General features: G+C 38.8%; 1 protein-coding gene across 1 annotated transcript; it reads right to left on the bottom strand.

Moving 5' to 3' along the window:
• Positions 1-1,256: 1,256 nt before the first annotated feature.
• On the bottom strand, positions 1,257-21,152 carry LOC127199284 (vomeronasal type-2 receptor 1-like). The gene is made up of 6 exons (XM_051157254.1): positions 20,920-21,152; positions 16,746-17,034; positions 13,471-14,343; positions 9,163-9,393; positions 4,051-4,174; positions 1,257-2,239 (listed from the first exon to the last, which is right to left on the bottom strand). The coding sequence occupies exons 1-6, from the start codon at positions 21,150-21,152 to the stop codon at positions 1,257-1,259; spliced, it is 2,733 nt and encodes a 910-aa protein (XP_051013211.1).
• Positions 21,153-22,947: the final 1,795 nt, after the last annotated feature.

Below are 22,947 nucleotides of genomic sequence, written 5' to 3'. Positions count from 1 at the left end.
AGAAGAAATTGACAAAATTAAATCTTGAAAACATAGTATGTTGTGGTACTGTTGTACTTCTACAGCCAAATGTGCACATGCGGTTTTGACCGTACTTTCATAAGTTGTGCTCACCACATATTTAACTCATATATATGTAAATACATATAGGTCATGTCTAAGTTTTATGACAAGGAGGCTGAAAAGATGTCTTGAACATTTACATATGGAAAGTAAATTCTAGTAACTGTATAATCAGCGGGCAGATTATCTATCACTGTATATCATTAAAATGATTTTTTTAAGTCTTGCATTCTAATCCCTGCTCTATGTAAACATTTCCTTCCTGTGCCTTGGATCTTTACCGTGTAATCTACTTAAGGCTAGGGTGGCATTTCAACTCCCTTTGCGTTTATTTCTCAAGCAGAGGAATGCTTTGAAACTCAGACATTTTGCCACCATTCTCTCCCACAAAACCTGGAGCAGGATCTTATCTCTCCTCAGAGAAGCTTATCTGCTCTCATTAGGAGCTAAAGAGTAAACTGAGTTTTGTCAATACTTTGATTACCTCAATCACATCTATACACAGGGTCCTCCAAAGCACAAATCATCTCCCAGGAATTCTTTAAAGCTTCTTCTCCCAGGAAAGTGTCAGAACTATAACTTTTTTATTTCTTTTATTTTACATGTATTAGTGTTCTCCCTGTATGTAGCTTTGTGTACCACATGCATGCCTGGTACGCAAAGAGGGAATTGGCTCGCCCTGGAACTAGAATTACAAACAGTGTGAGCCACAATGTAAGTGCTAGAAAATGGGCCTGGGTCCTCTGGAAGAGCTGTCACTGCTCCTAACAACTTGAACATCTCTCCAGGCTTTGGAGCTGTAATTTTTTAAAAGAACAACAAAGAAGCATCAGCAGGATGAGAGAAGGTTTCTTTGGGTCCTGCATATACTTTGTTATGTAATATAAATGTCTAGATCAGATATTCAGGAAGAACCCATGAGCCATTTACTACAATTTCTGAAAACTTGTGTTGGTTTACACTCTCTGCTTTAAAATCCTAGTGGACGAGTTTCCCATTTCAATGATAAGTGGCATTCTAAGATGTGCTAAATGGCTTGTCACAGAATGAGATTGCATTCACCATGTTAACCTTACACTAACATAGCCACAAACCAATATTACATCAGAGCATCAGCAGCTGCCTCAGAAGCAACGTAAAAGGGAAGTTGAGCCTCATCATCCAGCTTTGCATATACCATGGAGCTCACAGCTCTACTCATCCAGAATTGTGGACACTGTGGTGCTGTTGAGCTCACTGCTCACAGACGCTGAGGTCAGCTGGATGCTCCTGTCTACAGTGGGGACTCTTCCACCAACAGTTTCATCAGTGTTCCTCTTTGGCCTCAGCAAAATAATGAAGCACTTGGGAAGAAATATACAGCCTAACAAACTATAGCTGGATGCCAAAATGACAAGGATTTCCACGGCCACTTTGAGTTTGCCTTTGGTGCTTAAGTAAGCAGGGACAAAAGAGATCCAGACAATGAAAAAAGCCAGCATCCCAAAAGTGATGCATTTCCCTTCATAATAGTTATCTGGCAGCTGGCGAGCCACAAAGGTAGTAAGGAAACACAGCAAAGCCAGGAGGACATCAAACCCAAATATGGAGCACAGAAACTCTATAGAGCCTTCACTGCATTCAAAGATGATCTTTACATTTTGAATTTCAATGTTCTTCAACATCCTTGGAGGCTCTAACACCAGGTAAGCTGCACATGCACCAATCTCCCCTGCAACACAGATCACCACAATGAGTTTTCGAAAAATGGGATGCATGGATATAAGCCGAGTTTTTGATTTGGAAATCCTGTAGGCAAAAAAGAGGGAAATAGTCTTTCCAAGAATGGAAGACAGACAAAGGCAAAAGCCCAATGCCAGAGTGACCTGGCGGGCCATGCAGGTCCAGTGCTGTGGCTTGCCTATGAACAGCATGGATGACAGCACCGTGATGACCAGAGACACCTGGATGAGGAAGCTCAGCTCCCGGTCATTGGCATTGACCAGTGGAGTGTGCCTGTAGATGACATACACAACGGTGACTGCCAAGATCACAAGCGCCCCGATGATGGAGAGGATGACAAGGGTGAACCCTAGGGCCTCCTCATAAGCCAGAAATTCCACTTCCTTTGGCACACACTTGCTCTTCTGTGCATTGGACCAGTCATCTTCACCACATGGATCACATTCAGTTTGACCTATTGAGAAAGAACAGAGAATTGACTTCAAAGGAACCCAGTTGTCACTTTTAACTTTGAACAGTCCAGGGCAGTTAAGGTTTCCAATGTTTACTAGAAACCTCTTATAATATTATAAGATGGTCTTGGTGCCTAAAGATGCTGTGCCAGATTGAGAGCTGTTTTCAGTTTTAGGAATTAAGTATTTCTTCTCAACTTGGCCTTTCTTGAATTGGTCTTTTCCAGTGATGTGCTCTGTTGTTTTACATAACAAAATCTCATTTTTTCAATATTGAAAACCTACTAGATCGAAGAGGCAGAGAAAACAGATCTTCCTTCTCACCAGAAGTCCCAGAATGAAGAAAGAAAAAAGGAAAGTCCAAAACCCAAGAGCCAAAAGCCCCATCTCTTCTCCAAACTGTCTTAAATACTCTTCAGCTCAGTAGTCCTCCTTCTCGTTTATTCCCTGTCTGCTGGTTTCTTGCCCTGCTTCTTGACCTACATTTAACTTTATATAATCCTGTGTACCAAAATCTCTAGGATTAAAGGTGTGTGCCAGGGCTGAGCCACAGCACAACCTACCTTTAATGGTAAACAAAAAATGTTTTTTAATTAAAGTATGTGTTGTGGCTGAGAGATTAAAAAAAAAAAGAAAGAAAGGAGTTTTTACATTTCACAATCTTCGGGTTCACAAAGAGTCAAATATACTGTTACAGTGTTCCTTTCTTTCTCTTCCAATTATCTATTTAGGAATGAGGTATATGTCTTTATTAACCCCAGAACAGCCCATGAATAAGAAAGCCACAACTACTGAGGTTTAACAGTCAAGAGGACAAGACCACAGCTTCTTAAACCCCTTGTGGTTTTAGTCTCTCATCCAATATCATCTTGTGGAAGAGACTCAGGCATGTTCCCATTCATTGTTGCACCCTCAGATGCACCTTTGAATGGGTGATGAGGATTAGGATAGGAATTAAAATAAAACCACCATCCAAGGTCCTGAGGTTAGCTAAGAAGGCTAAGTCTGGATGGAGTCTCTAAGAGGAAGCATTGGTGAGTAAGAAAACGCTGTTTGAGGTGACATTATGGCAGATGGTGGAATGGGTCTACTCAAGGTTAATTTAAAGACTCAGGTAGGGACTAGTCTTTCTTTTCAGTCTTTCCGACTCCTGGTCTGGACAGCTGTAGATGGAATTCTGGGTGGAGATTGGGGGACCCATAGTCAGGGAGTTGTACAGGTTACAGGGTGCTTATTTCTATTCACAGCCCATTCTATCCTTTTTACATGATTATTCTTGAGGGACGTGTGACAAAAGACATGTGCCATTTTGTTCCTTTGACAAAAAATGTGAATATAAATAAACCTACTCCAACACATCTCACAACACCAAGCCTGCCTAAGTCACCTAGAGAGCAGCAGCTGAGCAAGATATCAAAGCAGTTCATGTGGCAGCAGCTGTGAAATGCATGTGCTTTCAATGCCAAGAACCTTAAGACAATTGGATGACTTTTTTTCCAACATCAGGCAGTGTTTAGTCTAGTTCAAAAACAATTAATATGGAGATTTTCGTATATTTACTCATATTTCCTATTTTATGTATTTTTTTGTGTTTCCTTATGAGCTTCATGATTGTAGGTCTTTTTCAGCTGTAGTAGTTTCGTAAGTGAAAAACAATATTATGCTTTATGCACACTGCACAAAGCATTTAGTAATCTGATGATGTTAGTGATTTTGCTTATATCTTTTATATAAAAATGTTTCCATGGACTTTTTTGTCAGTAAATGCGTAATTTAATTGCATTATTAGTAATAACAATGTGCCCATCTCTACCTGGTTTCTCTGACACATATCCATCAGCACATGGGAGGCAGTCAAAGCAGCATATCGGTTGTCCCTCCTGAGTCACTTTCCGGGTCCCTGGAGGACACACATCTGTGCAGACTGAATGGGGAAGCTAGCAAAGACAAAGACAGTGGATATAACAAAAACTTGAAATTTCTTCACTTGTGAGATGTAGAAAGCTCTCATTTGTATTTCCAGGGAGATGTGTACCCTATTTATGAGAGATAAGCCCAAGGTATTGAGGGGGAAAAGAAGCACATGAAGTATAGCAATATAGAAAGCATGGACAGACTTTTGTTGAAGAAGATTTGGAATTGACTCTTAAAATGGGGAACTAACTCTAATCATAGTTATTTACAATCTTGGTGATCAAGACTAAACTAATATCACATGACATGCTATGGACGGGACAGCTTGCTGAGTTTGTTTCTGTTTTTAAAACACTTAACACTTAATCATCCTGAAAACCTGAAACATATTTCCTCTCAGAAAAATCATCCCAACACAATATTAAAGAAGTTTCCTAAATGGTAGAGGAAAGAAGTCATTTTAAAGGAGGAAATTGAAAAGCCATTACAAAATTGCAGAAGACGGATAGTCCAGAAATATTTTATTGGTAAGTCAGTTCAGTGTTTTGTAGCAAGCACAAGCATCCTTTCATATCATGTATTTTATAAAGATGTATTCTTTAAAATACTTAAAAAAGGTTATGTTCACAAATAAATTTATATCTTAATCTAAGGATTTGAGGATGCGTCTTCTTTTTTACTTAACTTTTGTTCCTTCAATATATTTATGGTGTTTTTCCTTCCTCCCTCTCTTCCTTTCTTAAGAAAGGAGAAAAAAAAGTGAGAATCAAAACAAACAAACAAATAAGACAAAATAAACCCCAAAAGAAAACAACTCCTAATGCACATATAAATACACACACACACACACACACACACACACACACACACACACACACACTCATGTGCACACGTCCCATGGAGTTCAACTTGTGTTATTTAATTATTTCTTGGCAGTGAGATGATATACCCAGCAACATTCCATTGCAGAAAATGGATTTTCTTTTTGCAGTCATGTATTAGTTACAAATAATATTTTGGTTAGCAGTGGACTTGATATACACTTCCTACTTTCAGTACTGGTATCCCATCTGGCTTGATCTTATACAGTTCCTATGTGTGGTCCCACAGTCTCTGTGAATATATATTTATATATATATATATATCAGAATATATAAATATGAATATATGTATATATTAGAATATATAAATGTGAATATATGTATACAAATATAAATTTATATTTAATTATATAATATTTATATATAACAGAATGTATAATTATATCAGAACTGTTGTATCCCCCACTTGGGACTCTTCAAATCTGTCCCTCTCCTCTTTTGCATGGTCCCTGTTGGCCAAGGGGATCTCATGGGCCCCTCAAATATTACAGGCTATTCCTAAGGTTATTGGTTGCTCTCCATGATCTGATGGTAAGGCTTTATTGCTGAAGGCAACACCTACGCTATCAAACACAAAGAAGTAAAGCTGGTGGCCAACTAAATGTTTTGCCCCTACTGACTAGCATTCCTGCTGCTGGAAAGTACCCTGCACACGGCTGGAGGAGAAAATAATCATCAGTATTACCTAGCTACACACCAGATGGCCTACAGCATCAACCTCCTAGAAAAACATACTAGTGCAATAGTGGCTCAAATGTCATGAGATCTAGCAATCACTTCTTATTGGACGTAAGGCCCACTCCATGAGATAGAACTGACACTGCTGAAGCAACCAAGAACCTGAGACTGGCTAGATCATGGATCTAGGGGAAAGTCTAAGTGCTATTATTCTGGTTAAAGAACATGGCTCTAAAAGTGACTCCTGATGACACACTGCTATGCTCATACGTCTGTGTCTCACTCATTCCTCGTCAGAGAAGCTTCCTCCTGGAGTGGATAGAACCAAGACAGAGACCCACATCTGAGCAATGTGAGGAGGGAGAGACTTTGTAATACTCAGTCCTAAATGAGGGGTCTTCATCAAACCCCTTCCATTATGTCTATTGGAGGAGTTTCTTAAAGGAAAAATAAAATGCTTTTTCTGAAAGATTATAATAGGTATCATCCCAGAATTTAGGAGGCCAACGAAGAAGGATCATGAATCTGAGGCAGGTCTGAGCTAACAGTGAGATCATGTCTCAGAAACAAAAGAATGTTTCCCTATAAGGTTTTCTATCTTTAAGTCATAACCATATATGACTTGTGATATTAATAAATGTTTATTAAGTGGGTGTTGAATTATATTTGAAGCATTCTATTATACAAGTACAGCATCGAACTTAATAAATAAGATAAAGAAAATGACACCTTATTGTAACAGAAATATACTACTATGCTTTTACTAGTTTTCTTTCAACTTTAGTAGAATAAGAACTTGCAAACCTCTTATGAGCAAATATTTTTCATTTCACGCAAACAGTGTACTGAGCACATAGCTCAAGGAATATCAAACAAACTACATTTCATTATACTAGAAGAGACTGCCCTGAAATGCAGATATTGTAAGTGACTCAAAACCTGTATCCTCACTCATTAAAAAAAAAAAACCAACCAAATGTAAAATTATACCTCTTTATAAGTTTCCTATTGCAAGAAAACAAAAACGAAAAACATCTCAGATTAAAATTCTATTTCAAAATAAATACACACACCACCACAAAACAGAAGAATATTACCATAACATATTGAATATTCTTTCCCCCCAGAAATTACTCAGAGATGTGCAAAATTATCTTGAATCACAGATTTCAAAATTAAGGGCCATGTGTCACAATTGGAAAAGTACCATTAAAGCTGTGGGAGTAACCAACCACTTTATGACTGGATTTAAGATGTACTCCATACAACAAAACTCATGCCTGGCACAGTTAGCTGAAACCAGTGATGAGGTAGTTAATAATGCCTGGGGGAGAACCTATTCCTATTTATTCTGCTAAATAGACCTAGTATTAAATGGCCCTCTAAGTCTTTCTCTTTCTATTCATAGGTTAGTGCACTTCTGAGCCCTCATCAGAGGGCTGCTTTGCAGCAGATGGAGCATAGCACAGAACCCACAACTGGTCAAGGTACAGAGAATGAGAGACTATGGAGTGCTCAGCCCTGAACGGGACATCTGTATCACACTTTTCCTCCTAAGGCTCGGAGATCATTTAACGGGGGCAATGTTGTTCAGACATGACAAGCCTGGGCACACAAGAACTCACAGCAACTGTGACCGCATGCAGAAGACTTCTAAGATTCTGCCTTATATTCATTAGAATGGCTAAGATAAAAAAAAAAAGTCAAGTGACAGCACATGCTGGTGAAGATGTGGAGAAAGGGGAACACTTCATTATTAGTGGGAGTGCAAACCTGTACAACCACTTTGGAAGTCAATCGGACACTTTCTCAGAAAATTGGGAATAGTGCTACCTCAAGACCGAGCTATACCATTCCTGAGCAGATACCTGAAAGATGCTCCACCATACAATAAGGACATTTACTCAACTGTATTCATAGCAGCATTATTCATAATAGCCAGAATCTGGAAACAACCTGGATGTCCCTTAACCAAAGAATGGATAATGAAACTGTGGTACATTTACGCAATGGAGTACTATTCAGCAATTAAAAACAAGGAAATCTTGACATTTGCAGGCCTATGGATGGAACTAGAAAAAAAATCATCCTGAGTGAGGTAACCCAGACCCAGAAAGACATGCATAGTATGTACTATTTATAAGTGGATATTTGCCCAACATAGATGTCCTCTGAGAGACTCCACCCAGTAGGGGACTGGGCCAGATGCTGGGACTCACAACAGGACACTGAGTGGAGCTCCAAAAGTGGTATAGAAGACTAGGGAATGGAAGGACCCAGAGGGTTCAGGACCCCACAGGTATATCTGGATATAGAGATGCCTTCACAAATCGATGAACTAACTAAGGAAAACACATGCAGAGATCCTACACCCCATGGTCATATATAGCTAATGGACAGCTCATCCTCCAAGGTTGGGGGTGGGGCACAGCAGAAAATGCCTCGGACATGAACTCTGGTGCTCTAGATTTGATCATTTCTACTTGGCTGGGAGGCCCTGCAGGCACACTGAGAAGGGGAATGCAGGCTGTCCAGAGCAGACTTCATAGGCTGTGGTCAGATGGTCGGGGAGGCTCCCTCCTTCCAGTCAGAGGTCTAGGGGAGGGGAATATGGCAGAAAATGGACGGAGGGTGGGAACCAGAAGTTATAAGTGAGGTGTTAAGAATCGGGATATAATATGAATAAATTTTGAAAAGGAATATACTCTAATGAAAACGTAATAACACATGGAGAATAGAAATGAGATAACGAGAAAGAAAAAGGCACTGAGAGAATGGATCAAGTGAAAACAATGAAGGATGGCTAGGGTTTGTCATGCACGAGGGCCTGAGTTCAGATTCCAACCAGGCAAACAAAGGCTGGTGTGGTAAAATACATCTGTAACCCCAGATCTGGTAAGAGAGCCAGGCAGATCACTAGCACTTACTGCCCCGGCAGCCTAGCTAAAAACAGTGAGCTCCAAATTCAGTGAGAGACCCTGGCTCAAAAAATTTAACAGGAAGAGTGAGTGAGGAAGACTCCAGTATTAGCCTGTGGTCTCCACACACATGCACACATATACCCACAGGCACATGTGCACATCACACACACACACACACACACACACACACACACACACACACAGGCACATACACACATGCATGCACAGACACACACCTCACCACTACATCAACAGAAAAAGAGAACATAACACAAATGTGGAAAAAAAAAAAGCATGGTTAGAGTGCTTGAGACGATAACATACTGAAACTAATGTTTAACACTAGAATCCAAGAAAAGACTTCAAAAATTAAAAATATGAATCTTCATATATATTTAAATGTATTTTATTCAAGAAATTTTATTGGTAATTAGAATCATTTCTAAGTATTTTATATTTCATTGATATTTTCAAAAAATATATAAATGCACTTTCATAAATAAAATAAAGTAATATGTCAGAGAAACTAACCTTTGATGACTCAGTGTTCCAAAATATTGTAGAATTCTTTGGAATATAGAGCTCAAACATATTACGTCTGAAGCTAAATCTCCCAACATTCACAAAGGAAATTTCTCCATTATCATCTAACTGCCAGTTAAGGATATCATAGTGTCCAAATTTCAAATCTCCTTTATCATCCAGAGCTATCCATTTTTCATCATGTGTTTTAAATTTAATTTCCTTCATAAAGTGCATTAGCTGGAAAGCAACACAGTGGGGAAAAAAAAACAAGACTAGAAAACAATTTGTAAAAGTTCAATGCTTTAAAAATAGTTTTATAAAGAAAATCATTTCTTTTTTTTTTTTAAGAAAATCATTTCAAATTTGTATTCAATTCTTGATGTTGCAGTGCTTCTCCTTGGCCTATCTCTTTTTTACCTCCTGTGACGACCTCCAGCCACAGGTGCCAAGCGAACGTGAAGCACAGTTGGCAACACGGAGATGTGCTGTCGATGTAAATGCACACTGCATTATAAAGACTTCACTCAGAACTTTCTGGTAAGGTGGCAGGGTAAAGGCTGCCACTGGGTAAGCTAGAGAAAGTCAGAAAAGGGGAGAAATGGACTACGGAACAGAAACAAAAAGAAAGGAAAAGCTTCAGACATCCAGAGAGGAAATGAAAAATGCATGAAAGGTTCAAAGAAAGGAGGTGAGCAACACACCAAAAAAAAAAAAAAAAAAAAAAGTAAACCAAACACAGCTTTAACCAGGAAGTCGCTGTGCATGCAATGTGAGAGGCATGCAATCCTACCCTTAGGACCAGGCTGTAGCCTTCAAAACCTCACTCCTCATGATGGAAACTACAGTGTGTCCAAACAGCTTGACTTGCAAATGTTCACTTCAATGAGTTATTGATCTGGTTTAAGGCCTTTGGCTTCTGTCATACCATTGGGGTTGCATGATGTGAAACTCACAAAGAATCACTAAATATATCTCATTCCTCTAGCAGATGGGTCAGCGGTGGGGAAAAGCCCATTTTGTGACTATGTGTCTTGGAGACTAGCACTGAATACCATCTCCAGAGATGACCTCTTGTTCAAAATGGAGCCATCCTGGGGGCCCAAGACTAGGGAATCTCATATCAGGAAACCTCATGTTGGTCTGGCATGGCTCCCGAGTGAGGGGGCTGGATCAAGGAGTCAGTTGTGTAAAGCCAGGTAGCTAATGCTGACAAGATTAGGCTGCAGGATCCTTAGCATTGGAAGTGCAAAGAGAGGGGAAGCCCAACCTAAGCTAAGAGCAGATTTTACCAGCTGACGCTGATTCTGGAGTTTGACAGCTTTCAGGCTGAGGCCAGTGAGTACATCAAACTCTGGAGTCTATTTGTTGTCTGTGGCTGTAGGGCTGAAGTGCCAGGGGTGTGTATGATACCCACAGCTGCATCCTTTCGGGAAGGTTACTTGGGAGTTCTTGAAGGTGTGAGAGGCATCCTGTATCAACCTCAGTGCTGTGGTTGCTTCCCACACTCGCTATACACACAGGATACATCTCAGTTAAAGCATTAGCACCCCAGAGACACAACCGAGGAGGGGTCATGGGGGCGGGGTGAGGAGGAGCAGAAGAGCATCTCCCCAGTTCAGGGAGTATAAAGCTGGACGACAGCAGAGGCACCTCTAAGCAAAGAAGATATGCTCATTAGGCACAGACAGCTCTGATGGGTACAAGATGCCTGCCCATTACTGAGCACAACAACATAAACCATAGAGAAAGAAGAGCCCACATAATCAAGTGTCGCTTTTGGAGTGTGCATAAGGGTGGGCATCTCTTGAGGAAGTTATGTAAACACACACACACACACACACACACACACACACACACACACACACACACACAGAGTCTCTTTCTTCCTTCCTCCGCCCCACTCCATTCTCTCTCTTCATTTTCTTTTTTTTTTAATTTACTACACTTCCATCATTTTTGTTACTCTATTGTATTATTTAAATTTTCCATGTTTCTGTTTGTTACTCATCTTAATAATGTATTAAATTTGTGTACAAAAATTTTCATTATTGGGATTTGTTTTTTCGGTTCATTGGTGTCTTTTGGTGTGTTTGTACTTTTTTTTTTTTTTTTTTTTTTTTTTTTTTTTTTTCCAGCTTGGTTGGCTGGATGGTTGTTGAATTTTATCTTTTGACACACCCTCTCTATATTTAATATTTTCACTTTAACTTACTGCTTTTTAAATGTTCTTACTGTATTATTTTATGCCCATTCTTACATTTATTTATTGAAGTTTTTATTATTGGGTTTTGGGGGTTTTTTGCATTTCTTTTATTTTTTTTTCAAATTTCTCCCTTCTTTTTGTTTTCCTCTATATCTTTCTTCACTCTTCGCTTTCTTTTCTTTTATCTAACTTTATTTCTTCTTTATTTCTTCACTTTCTTTGCCTATTTCTATATCTTATCCATTTACAATTATTACACGTGCCCTAATTACTACTTTTAATTTACAGCTTTAGTAGCTTTTTCATTTTTAATTTTATCGTCAATGATGATGGATCATTGGGCTGCAGGTGATGACTTACACATTTCTATATCTTTCTGGGTTTGTTTTGTTGCTATCACAACAGTTTGAATTCCTCTCACTGGGTGGTGCTGAGGCTTGAGCCTATACTAGTAGCCTGATCAATGAAAGGATTCTGAAATAAAACTGGAAGAGAGATTCAAACTACAACACAAAACAAGACCTTGGAGAGGTTTGTGGGGAGATAGTTATGGAGTGCTGACCTCCAGGCATAAAATAGATATTGGACTCTTGAACTCCCAGAAGCTGTGATTACCTGCACAAGATCTTCACAAAGCTGGACCAACTCCTATGATGGATGACGGAGGGGATAATGCAGCCCCAATCCCTCTGTGGGATGTGTATGCAGATGATGGTTACTAAGGGAAATAGGCTTATTCTTTAGTAGTCTAGTCACTGGTAAGGTGTACCTTCTTCTGTGAACAAACTCTCACTTATCCTATAAACAGCCCTAGTGAAACTGATGAACACACACACACACACACACACACACACACAGACAAAGACATCAAAGTAGGAAGTTAGGAACAAGAGAAGATACCTTAGTAAATATAATTGTACTTGTATAAAATGTCAAAATGAAACATATTATATGGAATAAAAATAACTACATCTGTTTGACTTACTTAAAATGAAATATAACTGGGGTCATACAATAATTTAAACTAAGATGAAAAAAGAAACTTGCTTGAGAGTGTTAGTGCACCCCTTTAATGTGAGCACTCACGATCAGAGACAAGCGAATCTCTGAGTTCAAGCCCAGCCTGGTCCAGGATAGCCAGGGATATACAGAGAAACGTTGTCTTGAAAAACCACACACACAAAAAAAAAAAAAAAAAAAAAAAAGAAAAAAAAAAGAAAAAAAAAAAAAAAAAAAGAAAAACCACACACACAATAAAATGATAGAAAGAAAGAAATTTTTAAAAATTCTAAAAAAAAAGAAATTAGTGGGGGAAATCTCATCCACATTAGCTTTAAGAAAAAAAACACTTAGGAATAAACCTAACCAAGGAAGCAAAATACCTCTACAATAAATACTTAAGACAATCCCCGCACTTAACCAGACAGATCTCTGTGAGTTTGAGGCCAAGCAAGTCTATATAGCAAGGTTCATACTAGACAGGGTTGCACAACAAAACTCTGTCTCAAAGACAAACAAAAACTGAAGACACTAGAACACTGAAGGATCCTCTCTGTTCAAGAGTGACAGAGTCATCATTGTGAATATTGCTCTATTACTGAAAATAGTCTATAGATTCAATGCAACCCCCTCAAAATTCCAGTGGCATTCTTTATAAAACTAGAAAAAAATGTTAAAATGTGTTAGCATAAAAGATGCTCAAGGTGCAATGTAATCCTTAGAAGGAAGAGCAAAGCTACAGTATCTTTATTTTAACACAAAATCTGGTATCAAATTACATTATAAAGCAGGTGCAATAAAATAGCATGCTACTAGCACAAGCTAGAAATGGACTTGAACAGAACTAAAGCCTCATAGTTACAGCCACATAATGCTATACAAAATTGTCAAAATGTACGTTGGAGACAGAAGGCTGTTTAATAACTGGTGCTGGGGATTTAGACAGCCACATGCAGAAAAGTGAAATAAGACTGAGTGAAAACAACCTCAAGATGAATCAATGTCTTCAATGGAAGGTATGAAACTCTAAAAAATGTTAGAGAAGTAGGAAAAGCTTTAATTGCAAGGACACTTAAGAATGACCTGCTATATCAGGAAGTAAAACGACTCACCTGAAAGAAATTAAAATCAGGTATCCGTGGACAATCCCCATGTGGGTAAATTGGCCCCTTTCCTTTTTGACATCTGCTGAGCTTATCCAGGGCATGAGCAAAAACATACACGGCTTGTTTAACATTGTTTGTGATTCTCAGCTGAGACACATCCAGGTAGGTGTTTTTCAGATCTTCCAGCTTCTCCTCTCCAGTGCAGAGCTGGTCAGACATGTCATACAGTCTGTCTTCTTTACCAGTCATATTCACTCTGTGGTCCACATTGTAAGGCACACTGCTATTGGGCCAGGTACAGTTAAAAGCAGTTTGCCAGAATTCAGTGGTCAAGACATCAGTGGGGTCCTTGCTAGGGTGTATATCATAAAGAAATTCTTTTAATCCTGGTATAACACTTCTGGGTATTGCAAATCCAATAGCTCCACCGAAATATGGAAAATACTCGGGCTTTGCAATGAGGGCTGAGGTAATCCAGGCTTCGCTGGCTATCCACGTCCTGTCAGTTATGTTATGATGAACCATTTCCAGCACAAAGGGGCTGAGGTCAATGTCAGAAGTAAAAAGTACAATGACTTTGGCAGTGGAACTCTTTATTGCCTTAACAGCTTTTTGCATTTTCTCATTGGAGTAGATTTTGGGAATGGTTTCAGAGAAAGCAACGCAGAGGTTGGCACTCTCCATTTTTTCCTTAAAGGCTTTTACTCCATATTTTCCATAATCATCATCAGCTGCAATAGCACCGACCCAGACCCAACCGAAGTGCTTGATGAGACTCACCATGGCCTCCGACTGCATTGTATCGCTGGCTACTACACGGAGGAAAGTTAGAAACTGGTTTGTGTCACTAAGCAATGAGCTGGAAGAAGTATAGCCCACCTAAAATTGAAAATATTTATAGTTATTAGGAAGCCAGCACCTAATCTTAAATGACAGCTTTTGGAATGCTGTGAGAGGGAGGAGGCTGCATAGCTCTCTTTTCCTTCACCTTTTCCCATGAGCCACCGGTCTCTACTCTCCCACTTGATGAGTGGGAACTGCTGATCGAAGCCCTTTGGCCCGTGCGGTCCACCCTCAGGGGCCTAGGGCAGCCAATTACTGATTAAATTCAAGGAACTATTTTTCATGGATGGCACTGCCAGGAAGGTCTTTTGTTCTTTCTTTATCCTTCCTGGAGAGGTGATCACTCCCCTGAGTCAGGGCGTTCAGGGTCTCGTGTATAGAAATAGTGGAATGCGTCCGTTCCCCATCTATTTGATAGCACTACCTTCTAGTGCTTACATCACGTCACTTCTCCACACCAACTAGCTTTGTGAGTTTCTTTCCTGTTTTGTTTTTTCTTTGTTTATTGCATTCTGCCAGGACTTCTGCATGAGGAGATGACAAAACTTAGGCTGACAAAAGTAGTAGGTACAAGCCTGGGGTCTAAGCAATTTTCTACAACAAAATTCCTCAACATTCTCACTTTATAGGCCCCAAACTAGGCACACGAAGAATCCCTTTTTGTCATTTTCTCAGTAATCTTTGTATGTATTTCCCATCTTTAGGGACTTGGTAATGGAACTTTGGTCACCATGGTTGGTGACCATTTTGAGGAATTTTTGTAAGTTAATTTTTCTAAGTTCTCCACATCCCTCAGTCACTTTATTATGTCACTAATGCATCGTTTCCGGTAGGATCTTCTATCTTACACTTCCACAGCTCAGAACTGTCAATTCCTTCATGAAGTCAATCTACTCCTATGCTGTCTTTTCCTGGTCTTTCATTTTAATCTTAATCCTTTGGCTAATACCTACATTCTTCTTTAGAATCATATAAGCAGCAATAGTATGGAAGCTACCTATGGGGGGGAAAACACTTTTTTATTTCTTTTTAAAATTAAAAAAATTATATATACATTTATATTATTACACATATATAAAATAAACTACATTAAGCAAGAACTACATAACAAGAAGAATTATATTAATGCTACACTCATAGTGTTTTGGCTATTTGTATTTGGCAACATTGAAGAAAACATCTTTCCTATCTTGGTGAGTGCAAAATCCTGAACGTAAATCAAGATCTATTACATGTAATCTCTATTAAGCTTGATTGTTTAGGGATTAAGATGCTTTTAGATCTAGAAAGAACACTCTTTAAGAAGCAAAGACAGGGCTGAGGCCATGGATCAGTGGGTAAAGTGCTTGCCATGCAAACCTGAAGACGTGAGTTCAACCCCCAAACCTAGGTAAAAAAGATATGCTTTGTCCTACATCCGTGGTCTCATCACTTCTGTAGCAAGATAGGAGGCAAGAACAGGAGAATTGGCTCGAAACATACTAGACAGCAGCAGTAACAATGGGAATCCTAGCTCAACAAAACGTAAGGCAAGAAATGACTCTAAGCTTGTCCTTTAACCTCCATATCTCTGCCATGGCAGTCATGTATGTTGTTCATCTGAAATGATCTATAAAGTTGTTTCAGCTTTCTGTAGTACTCTAAAATGATATCCATTTTGTGACATTTCCAGATCCATTTTAGATTGTGAGTGTGATGATTTAGGTCACAATAAGCATCAACAGAGAAAAAGAACCAAAACACCTGCCTTACTCAAGCTATCAATCAGCCACCAAGTGTTTATCCAGTACTGTGGATCAGGGTGACTAATGAGAAGTCAATAGTTACTGCATCACAACTCAGTGCAAGCGGGATGTTCTGGATAGAGTAATCTCTAACCCCCTCTAAGTAAGCCTCTGCTTCCATGGCTGGAGCTTGATTAAACAGAGTCACTAGCATCAACCATCACACCCATTCTAAGTTGCCTTTGCAGTTTATCTCAAACTCTTCTACACTTCTTATTTTCAACAATTTCTATGCAGTTTGTATGTCTATAATTTTGTTGGCTATTCAGAACAGGGTTTATTTGTGATCACTTAGTTGTCTGGGATCTAGCTCTGTACATCAAGCTGGCCTCAGAGATCTGCCTGCCGCTGCTTCCTGAGTGCTGGTATGTGCCACCATTTTTAAGTGTGTACAAGTGTGTGTGTGTGTGTGTGTGTGTGTGTGTGTGTGCATGCATGCAACAGACCAAAAAAACTAAGAAAGGAGGGAGGCACGGAGTGGACTTCTGATCCACATAACTGTAATTACAGGTGGTTGTGAACTGTCATATGAGTTCTGGGGACTGAATCTAGGTCCTCTGTAGGAACACCAGTGCTCTTAACCTCCTAGCCATCTTTCTAAGCCTAATTTTCATTTCTTTACAAGTAAGTGCTAGACACACTATTCCAAGATACCTGAGGCACATGAAAATCCAGAATTCTTGAAGTAACAACTGACAAGGATGATCCCCCTGCTCCAACCATTCCTGCCAGAACTGATCCAGTGCTGTTTCTAAGATTGGGTTGGAATTCTTCCTGCCCTGTAAGAATCACCATAGCTGACTCCATCGCTTTGGAGTTGGTATAGCAGGAATCAAAGATCTGATAGCCCAGAGTGTGGTTGGGCAGAATGTCCGTCCTCTCATTAATCTCCTTGATGGTGTGGATCATGGTTTTCATCCAGCGGAAACCCCGGAAGTTAAACCTGGAAAGGAAAAGCTTCTGTGAGGCAGTAGACAATGGGGGAGGGTGTAACTCAGTTATGGATCTTCAGTTTAGTGAGTCGTGGTAGCTTTTTGTTGAAGCAGCAGCAGGTACCTCAGTTGCCTGCACATGTAAAATTGTCACAAGTGACAATCTTAAAATATTCAAGTGAACTATATTCACTATTGATTAGTAATCTTGAGATTCAACCTTTGGATTATTTTTCCTGTGTGTGTGTGTGTGTGTGTGTGTGTGTGTGTGTGTGTGTGTGTGTGTTATATGCTTGGATTTTCTCAAGTGGCCAATTATTTCTTTGTCACAAAAATATTCTTCTAGTCAGAATTCTTTTCACAAACAAACAAGATGCCTGACAGTTCTTTTGCACATGTTTTCCTCATTCATTGGAAGTCTCTGGGGCCATGATTTTTCTCCTTACCTTGACCTATCTTCTTCTGAACACTCATTATAATTATAAAAGTCATAAAATATATTAAGACACTCAACAGGGGAATACAAAAAAGCATTGCAAAAATTATGTGTAAAACAACTTCAATTGCATAACCCCTGAAGTTTTATTTTTAATATGGAGACATATTTATTGATTCTCACATATAAATGCAAATACAATGCATTGTGCTTTTAATCCTCTAGATATTAAAAATAAGTGCAGCAGTTAAACACTACATTTTTAAAATTCCCCCTATATTTATCAACAAACTCTTCTTTTTTTCTCTTTTTCCCTCTTCAATGTTAACTTTTTAACTTACTAAAGCCAAATACCTCAATATGACTTTCTGTCTTAAAAGATATGCCTTCTGTCCAGTAATTTTTTATTAAACACCCAACAACAGGAGAGATAGCACAACATGTAAAAGTGTTTGTTTCTTTTGCAGAGGATCCAGGTTTAAGTCCCAGCACCCACATGGAGGTTTACAACCATCCATAACTGAAGTTTCAGGTGATATGATATCCTCTTCTGTCCTCCAAATGCTCCAGTCATGTCCATGGTGCACATAGATACTTACAGGCAAAAAATTCACACATAAAAATAAGTGACCCAATAATTAAAAAAAAATATCAACAACAAATAGCCCTTTAGAACGTTGGAACTTCCTTCTATGTCATTTTGAGTTTATGGATAGGCTGTAGTTCTTCGTTTTCTCAAGACACAACAGTGAAAGAAGAAACACAAGACTTTCTGGGTAAGAAGCAGAGAAATAGCCAAGCACTTCCAGCACATAACAGCAGCCACCTAAGTAGATGAGGACAAGGAGATTCAAAGAGACACCAGCCCTGGAGGAACTCACAGACATGCTGAGGCTCAGAGGATGACACCGAAACAGAAGAAAGGACATTCAGACAGTGTTGAGTCTCTACGACAGGGGAGCATGTGAGTATCAAGGAATGGAAACATGGATGTGATGAGAGGAGAAAGGGGAGGATGGAGCAGTGCAGTGCAGGAGAGCAGGCACAGTAGACACCACAGCACAGAATGCTGCACCATCCCCTGCTGCTGTTTCCAGACTAACAATGGTGATATCTTCAACTCTTGAAATAAATGCAGCAGCATCTTTTTTTTTTCTTTTGAGAAAGATAAAATTTCAATTCAAGAGCTAGAAAAACGTTCACCTGCTTTGAACCAGTAACTTCAACCCTTGAGACTTTAGCCAAGAAAGCATTCTTCCTCTAGGATAAATGCTATCTGCCCTGCAGTGCAGCACAAAGATTTTAACAGTGCTGAAAAGGTAGAACAAACTAAGATGTCCACTGATAAAGCCTTACTGTATAAGAATATTTTCCTTCATAACAAAATAATCATCTGAGATATGATTATGAGACAGCAATGAGAAAACAATTGTGAGTGAAACACGGAGTACAAAAAGTGTATAATTACAGATGCATATGACGTATTCTAAGGACTAACAGATAAGTTATTTTAAATCATCACAGGATGTTTACTACAAAGATGGGATTTGGGATAAATTTCCCTTTATTAATTAATTTTTATTATGAGGTTCACAATATTTCATAATATCTAAATCTTCCTTTTATGACTATCAAACAAACTTAAAGTACTCTTTCCTTTTTTCCATTTCATTATTTTTCTCTATTCTTAGAAATATTTCCAAAATAATATGAAATCTTCCTGTTTTATGTACTTTTAACAAATGGAAGATTAAAATTATTATTGCATTAAAGTTGTTATTTAAGAAAGAAATTTTCCCAAACCCCAGTTGAAGTTCTGAATCAGTTAGTTAAGGCTCATGATTTAAAAATAAAATTAATATTGCTTAGTTTGACCTTGGATTCTGAACACTACAAAGACCATTGGAAGTAAAAGTTGAATTACATGGAAGAATAATCAGGGGCTGGGAAAGCACTCAGGTCGGACAGATCAAAGGAACTGTTGGCAGATACTGGTGGAGAATAATACTAAAAATCTAATTTTAAAGAAATGTATTTTTTAACATTATAAGACTAAGACATAGGCACTCAAATTCTAATTTCAGGATTACACAAATCCCAAAATAATCCTAATTAAAGAATTATTCTAAATAGGACATATTTGCTTTTCTCTGTTCTTTCAACTATACTGGAATAACACATTATTTCTAAGGAAGAAAAATCCATAGTTTACAATCTGTGTATCTGCCTTTACCATCTAACATTGCTGGGAGAGAAACCTCCAAAGAAGGGTGGAGAACAAGTTAAGTAAGTGCATTTATAAAATACCTGTATGTTAAATTATGATGAACTCTTACGTTTTCATTTCAGGTTATTGGGGACTAAAGAAGTGAAAACCCCTGTGGAAAACAAGACCTGACTCTGCAATAATCTAGTTGTAAGTGAAGTCCCCGTGTCTTCTTCCTCCATTCCCATCGCTTCCCTGTAAGAGTGGCAGAGAGTGACAGGACTGAGGAAGGGATTCATTGTAAACCTCTGTAGAGATGCTTATCACACTTCATATAGTGACATCCCAAATACGGAGCATGAAGCATATCAAAGGAGAGCATGTGAGTAAATACGTGATGCTGTCATTATTGCTATAGATTTACAGCAGGCATTGACAACACTGATGCCATGAAGCTTCATGGAAACGCCTAGTGTGTTAGGTGCAAGGCCCAGCTAAAACTGTACTTGTGTTACAGTTACAACTATTTAAAGGATGGAATTCAAATACCTATGACTATTCGCATATATACACTTATGAATGAATGAAAGGAGGCCAAGGAATAATACAGAAAGTGGAAAAGGGTTACTGAAAATAGTAAGTTACTGGGAATTTGCTTGCTTTCTTTAATTATGGCATCATTTTCATACTAACATGGTGTGTGTGTGTGTGTGTGTGTGTGTGTGTGTGTGTGTGTGTGTGTGTGTGACATACAGATAGTTGTCCTATCTACATTTTGTATGTCTCACAACAGATTACTGGCAAATTCTAGTATCAGGCATGGATGTTATTTCCAGAGGAGGCAACGTGGAGGTGTGAATATTAAGGGCCAAAGCCTTCCAGGGTATGTTTTGCCCAGTTAAATCAGGGTGCCCCTGTCGTGTACTTTTCTCTTGATATGAGTTTTAGTCTCTGATAATTAACAAAAGCTGCAGTGCCACATAATTCTGCGTCTGTTCTTCTGAGACCTCAGTGTGTACCTGAATCAACAGGAGTCTTCTAAAAGCACAGGTTCCAATTCTGTAAGGCTGGGTAGCAGCCCCTAGCTCCACATGCCCAACAAGCTCTTAGATGCTGATGCTGAACCGCAGACACTGTGTGAGGAGCCACCACTCTGTACTGCATCAACACTCCAGCTAGAAGCCCAAGCCCCGTGCCCACCACTCCTTCCCCACCACATGGACTGAAAAGAAAAAAGAGTGAATAATGGCTTACCCTTCACACATGGGTGAGACCGGCTCCAAAATAGATTCATCTACAGGGATGATCCTGGAGTGAATAGGAAACAGCCCTGCGATGACAAGTGAATGGTTTTTGGCGTCTACATATCCAGTCAAATTAAACTTGGCCATCAGCCTGCATTGTTTCTTTGGTTTGTTTTGAGCGTCCAATTCAGCTAATAAAAATGCAAGGAATCCTAGAGCTAAGCATATCTTTCTGCTGGCCATTTTTAAAAGGTGAGTCTGAAGAAGTTGACTAGTGTGAAAATCACACACGTTTTATTGAAGCACCTTGATAGAGTGTTTACGCGTGTCCCAGGGGACTTGGCTTGCTGCTACTTGCTACACAATTTTCATGTCTTGCAATCACTTGCAATTTGTGGATCTGGACTGGGAGCTCAGTAACCTTTACAGAAGAAACTTCTGAAAATTCCTATATGCTTTGTAATAATAGATGACAGAAATGTGGGTTCTGAGTTTAAGAGTTATCTTAATTTGTAGAAACTGTCCTCTCCTGTTTAGCACTGTCAGCTTTATTGAGTCTCTCTTTAGCTGATACTTCTTCGCCATGAAGTACCAAAAAAGGTTACAGCAGTCTCATCACCTGAAGACTAATATGCTAACAAACTACCACAAAAAATTCTGTAAGGCCTAGATAAATTTAATGAACTTTTTCCACACCTTCCATTTTCTTTATACTTTAATACTGGACACAATACTGTTCTCACCACACTATAGATTCAGGCCCGTGTCTCTGTTTCTTCTGAAAATTCTCTCTCTCCCCTTTCCACCTCTCTCCAAGTTTTTACCTCTATCCTCTCCTCTCCTCTTCTCTCATATCCTCTTCTCTCATCTCCTCTTCTCTTCCATTTCCTTCCCTTCACTTCCCTTCCTCTCTGTCTCTCCCTCTCCCTCTAATATGTGGTTCGCATCCAAACAACTCAATTATAATACAAGGTCTACTTCCAAGACTTGAAAGTACTAATGCAGGCTGTTTAAGACAATTAAGTAATAAAAGTTAATTGTTAGCTGATCAAATCATGGTCATGTCAATTGCTAGTCTGTTTTTATCACAATATGCATCCTAGGTTTTACAGATAGATATGATTCCATAGATAGATAAGGTAAAATAGTTGTATAAAGTCTTTAAAAACTTCAGAGACCTACAGAATATGGCATCTAAAGAAGTTTTTAATATTTTCAAGATTCTTTGACAATAAGACAGGTTAACTCCTAGCAACACCCACCCTACATCAAAGAAAATGATGAGCATCAAAGAGCCTCCTTATGGAATTGGTTTCAAAAGTGGTAAACAGGCCTTCTTTGCCATGAAGTACCAAAAAAGTTTACAGCAGTCTCATTACTTGAAGACTAGGATGCTAACAAGCTACCATAGAAAATTCTGGGCAAAATGTCCTCGTTTTGGCCACAGAATTCTACCTAAAAATGGGCAAGCTAGGATGCAGGCAGAGTCAATGGCCAAACCCTGCCAAAACAGTGTAAACAAGTCCTTAAACTTACTACCTCACAAATATGTCTTTCACATATACTGGGCCAGAAGGCTGAAGTTGATGCTCCAACGTTATAAAGAGTTTCGGGTGAGTGTTCAGGCAGTAAACCATCTCTGTCATTTTCTCATTTTGAAGCTGCTAACCTGCACTTCCTGTTTAATCAGGCAATTAATTTTTATTCCTTCTCAAGTCTTTGATGGGGTTGAAAACCACGTAATTTTGTCTTACAATTAACCTTAGTTTTTTAGGGGTTAAGATTTTTTAGGTCTAGATAGATTTTTAAGTTGATAGAGATGAGATAGGACAGATATTGGTTTGTATTCAGAATTTTAGATTCACCAAGATAGGAAAGATGTTTTCTTCAAGGTTGCCAAATTCAAATAGCCAAAACACTATGAATGTAACATTTTTATAATTCCTGATTGTTTCATTGTTCTTCTTACTGTGTGTAGTTTATTAAATTTATGTATAATAAGATAAATGTATGTATATATATGAAATATATAAAAAAA

This window comes from Acomys russatus, chromosome 15, assembly GCF_903995435.1.
Source record: "Acomys russatus chromosome 15, mAcoRus1.1, whole genome shotgun sequence".
NCBI classification, from domain to species: Eukaryota; Metazoa; Chordata; class Mammalia; order Rodentia; family Muridae; genus Acomys; species Acomys russatus.
Note: the sequence above shows the minus strand (reverse complement) of the source record. Positions and strands in the feature narration are given on the sequence as shown.

Bases quoted from the DNA above. Each gene is read 5' to 3' on its own strand.
- LOC127199284 (XM_051157254.1), bottom strand. From the start codon at position 21,152: ATGGCCAGCAGAAAGATATGCTTAGCTCTAGGATTCCTTGCATTTTTA. The intron at 17,035-20,919 runs GTAAGCCATTAT...TTTCCTTTCCAG, and splicing joins GTCTCACCCATGTGTGAAGG to GTTTAACTTCCGGGGTTTCC. The intron at 4,175-9,162 runs GTTAGTTTCTCT...TGTCTTTGCTAG, and splicing joins GGAACACTGAGTCATCAAAG to CTTCCCCATTCAGTCTGCAC.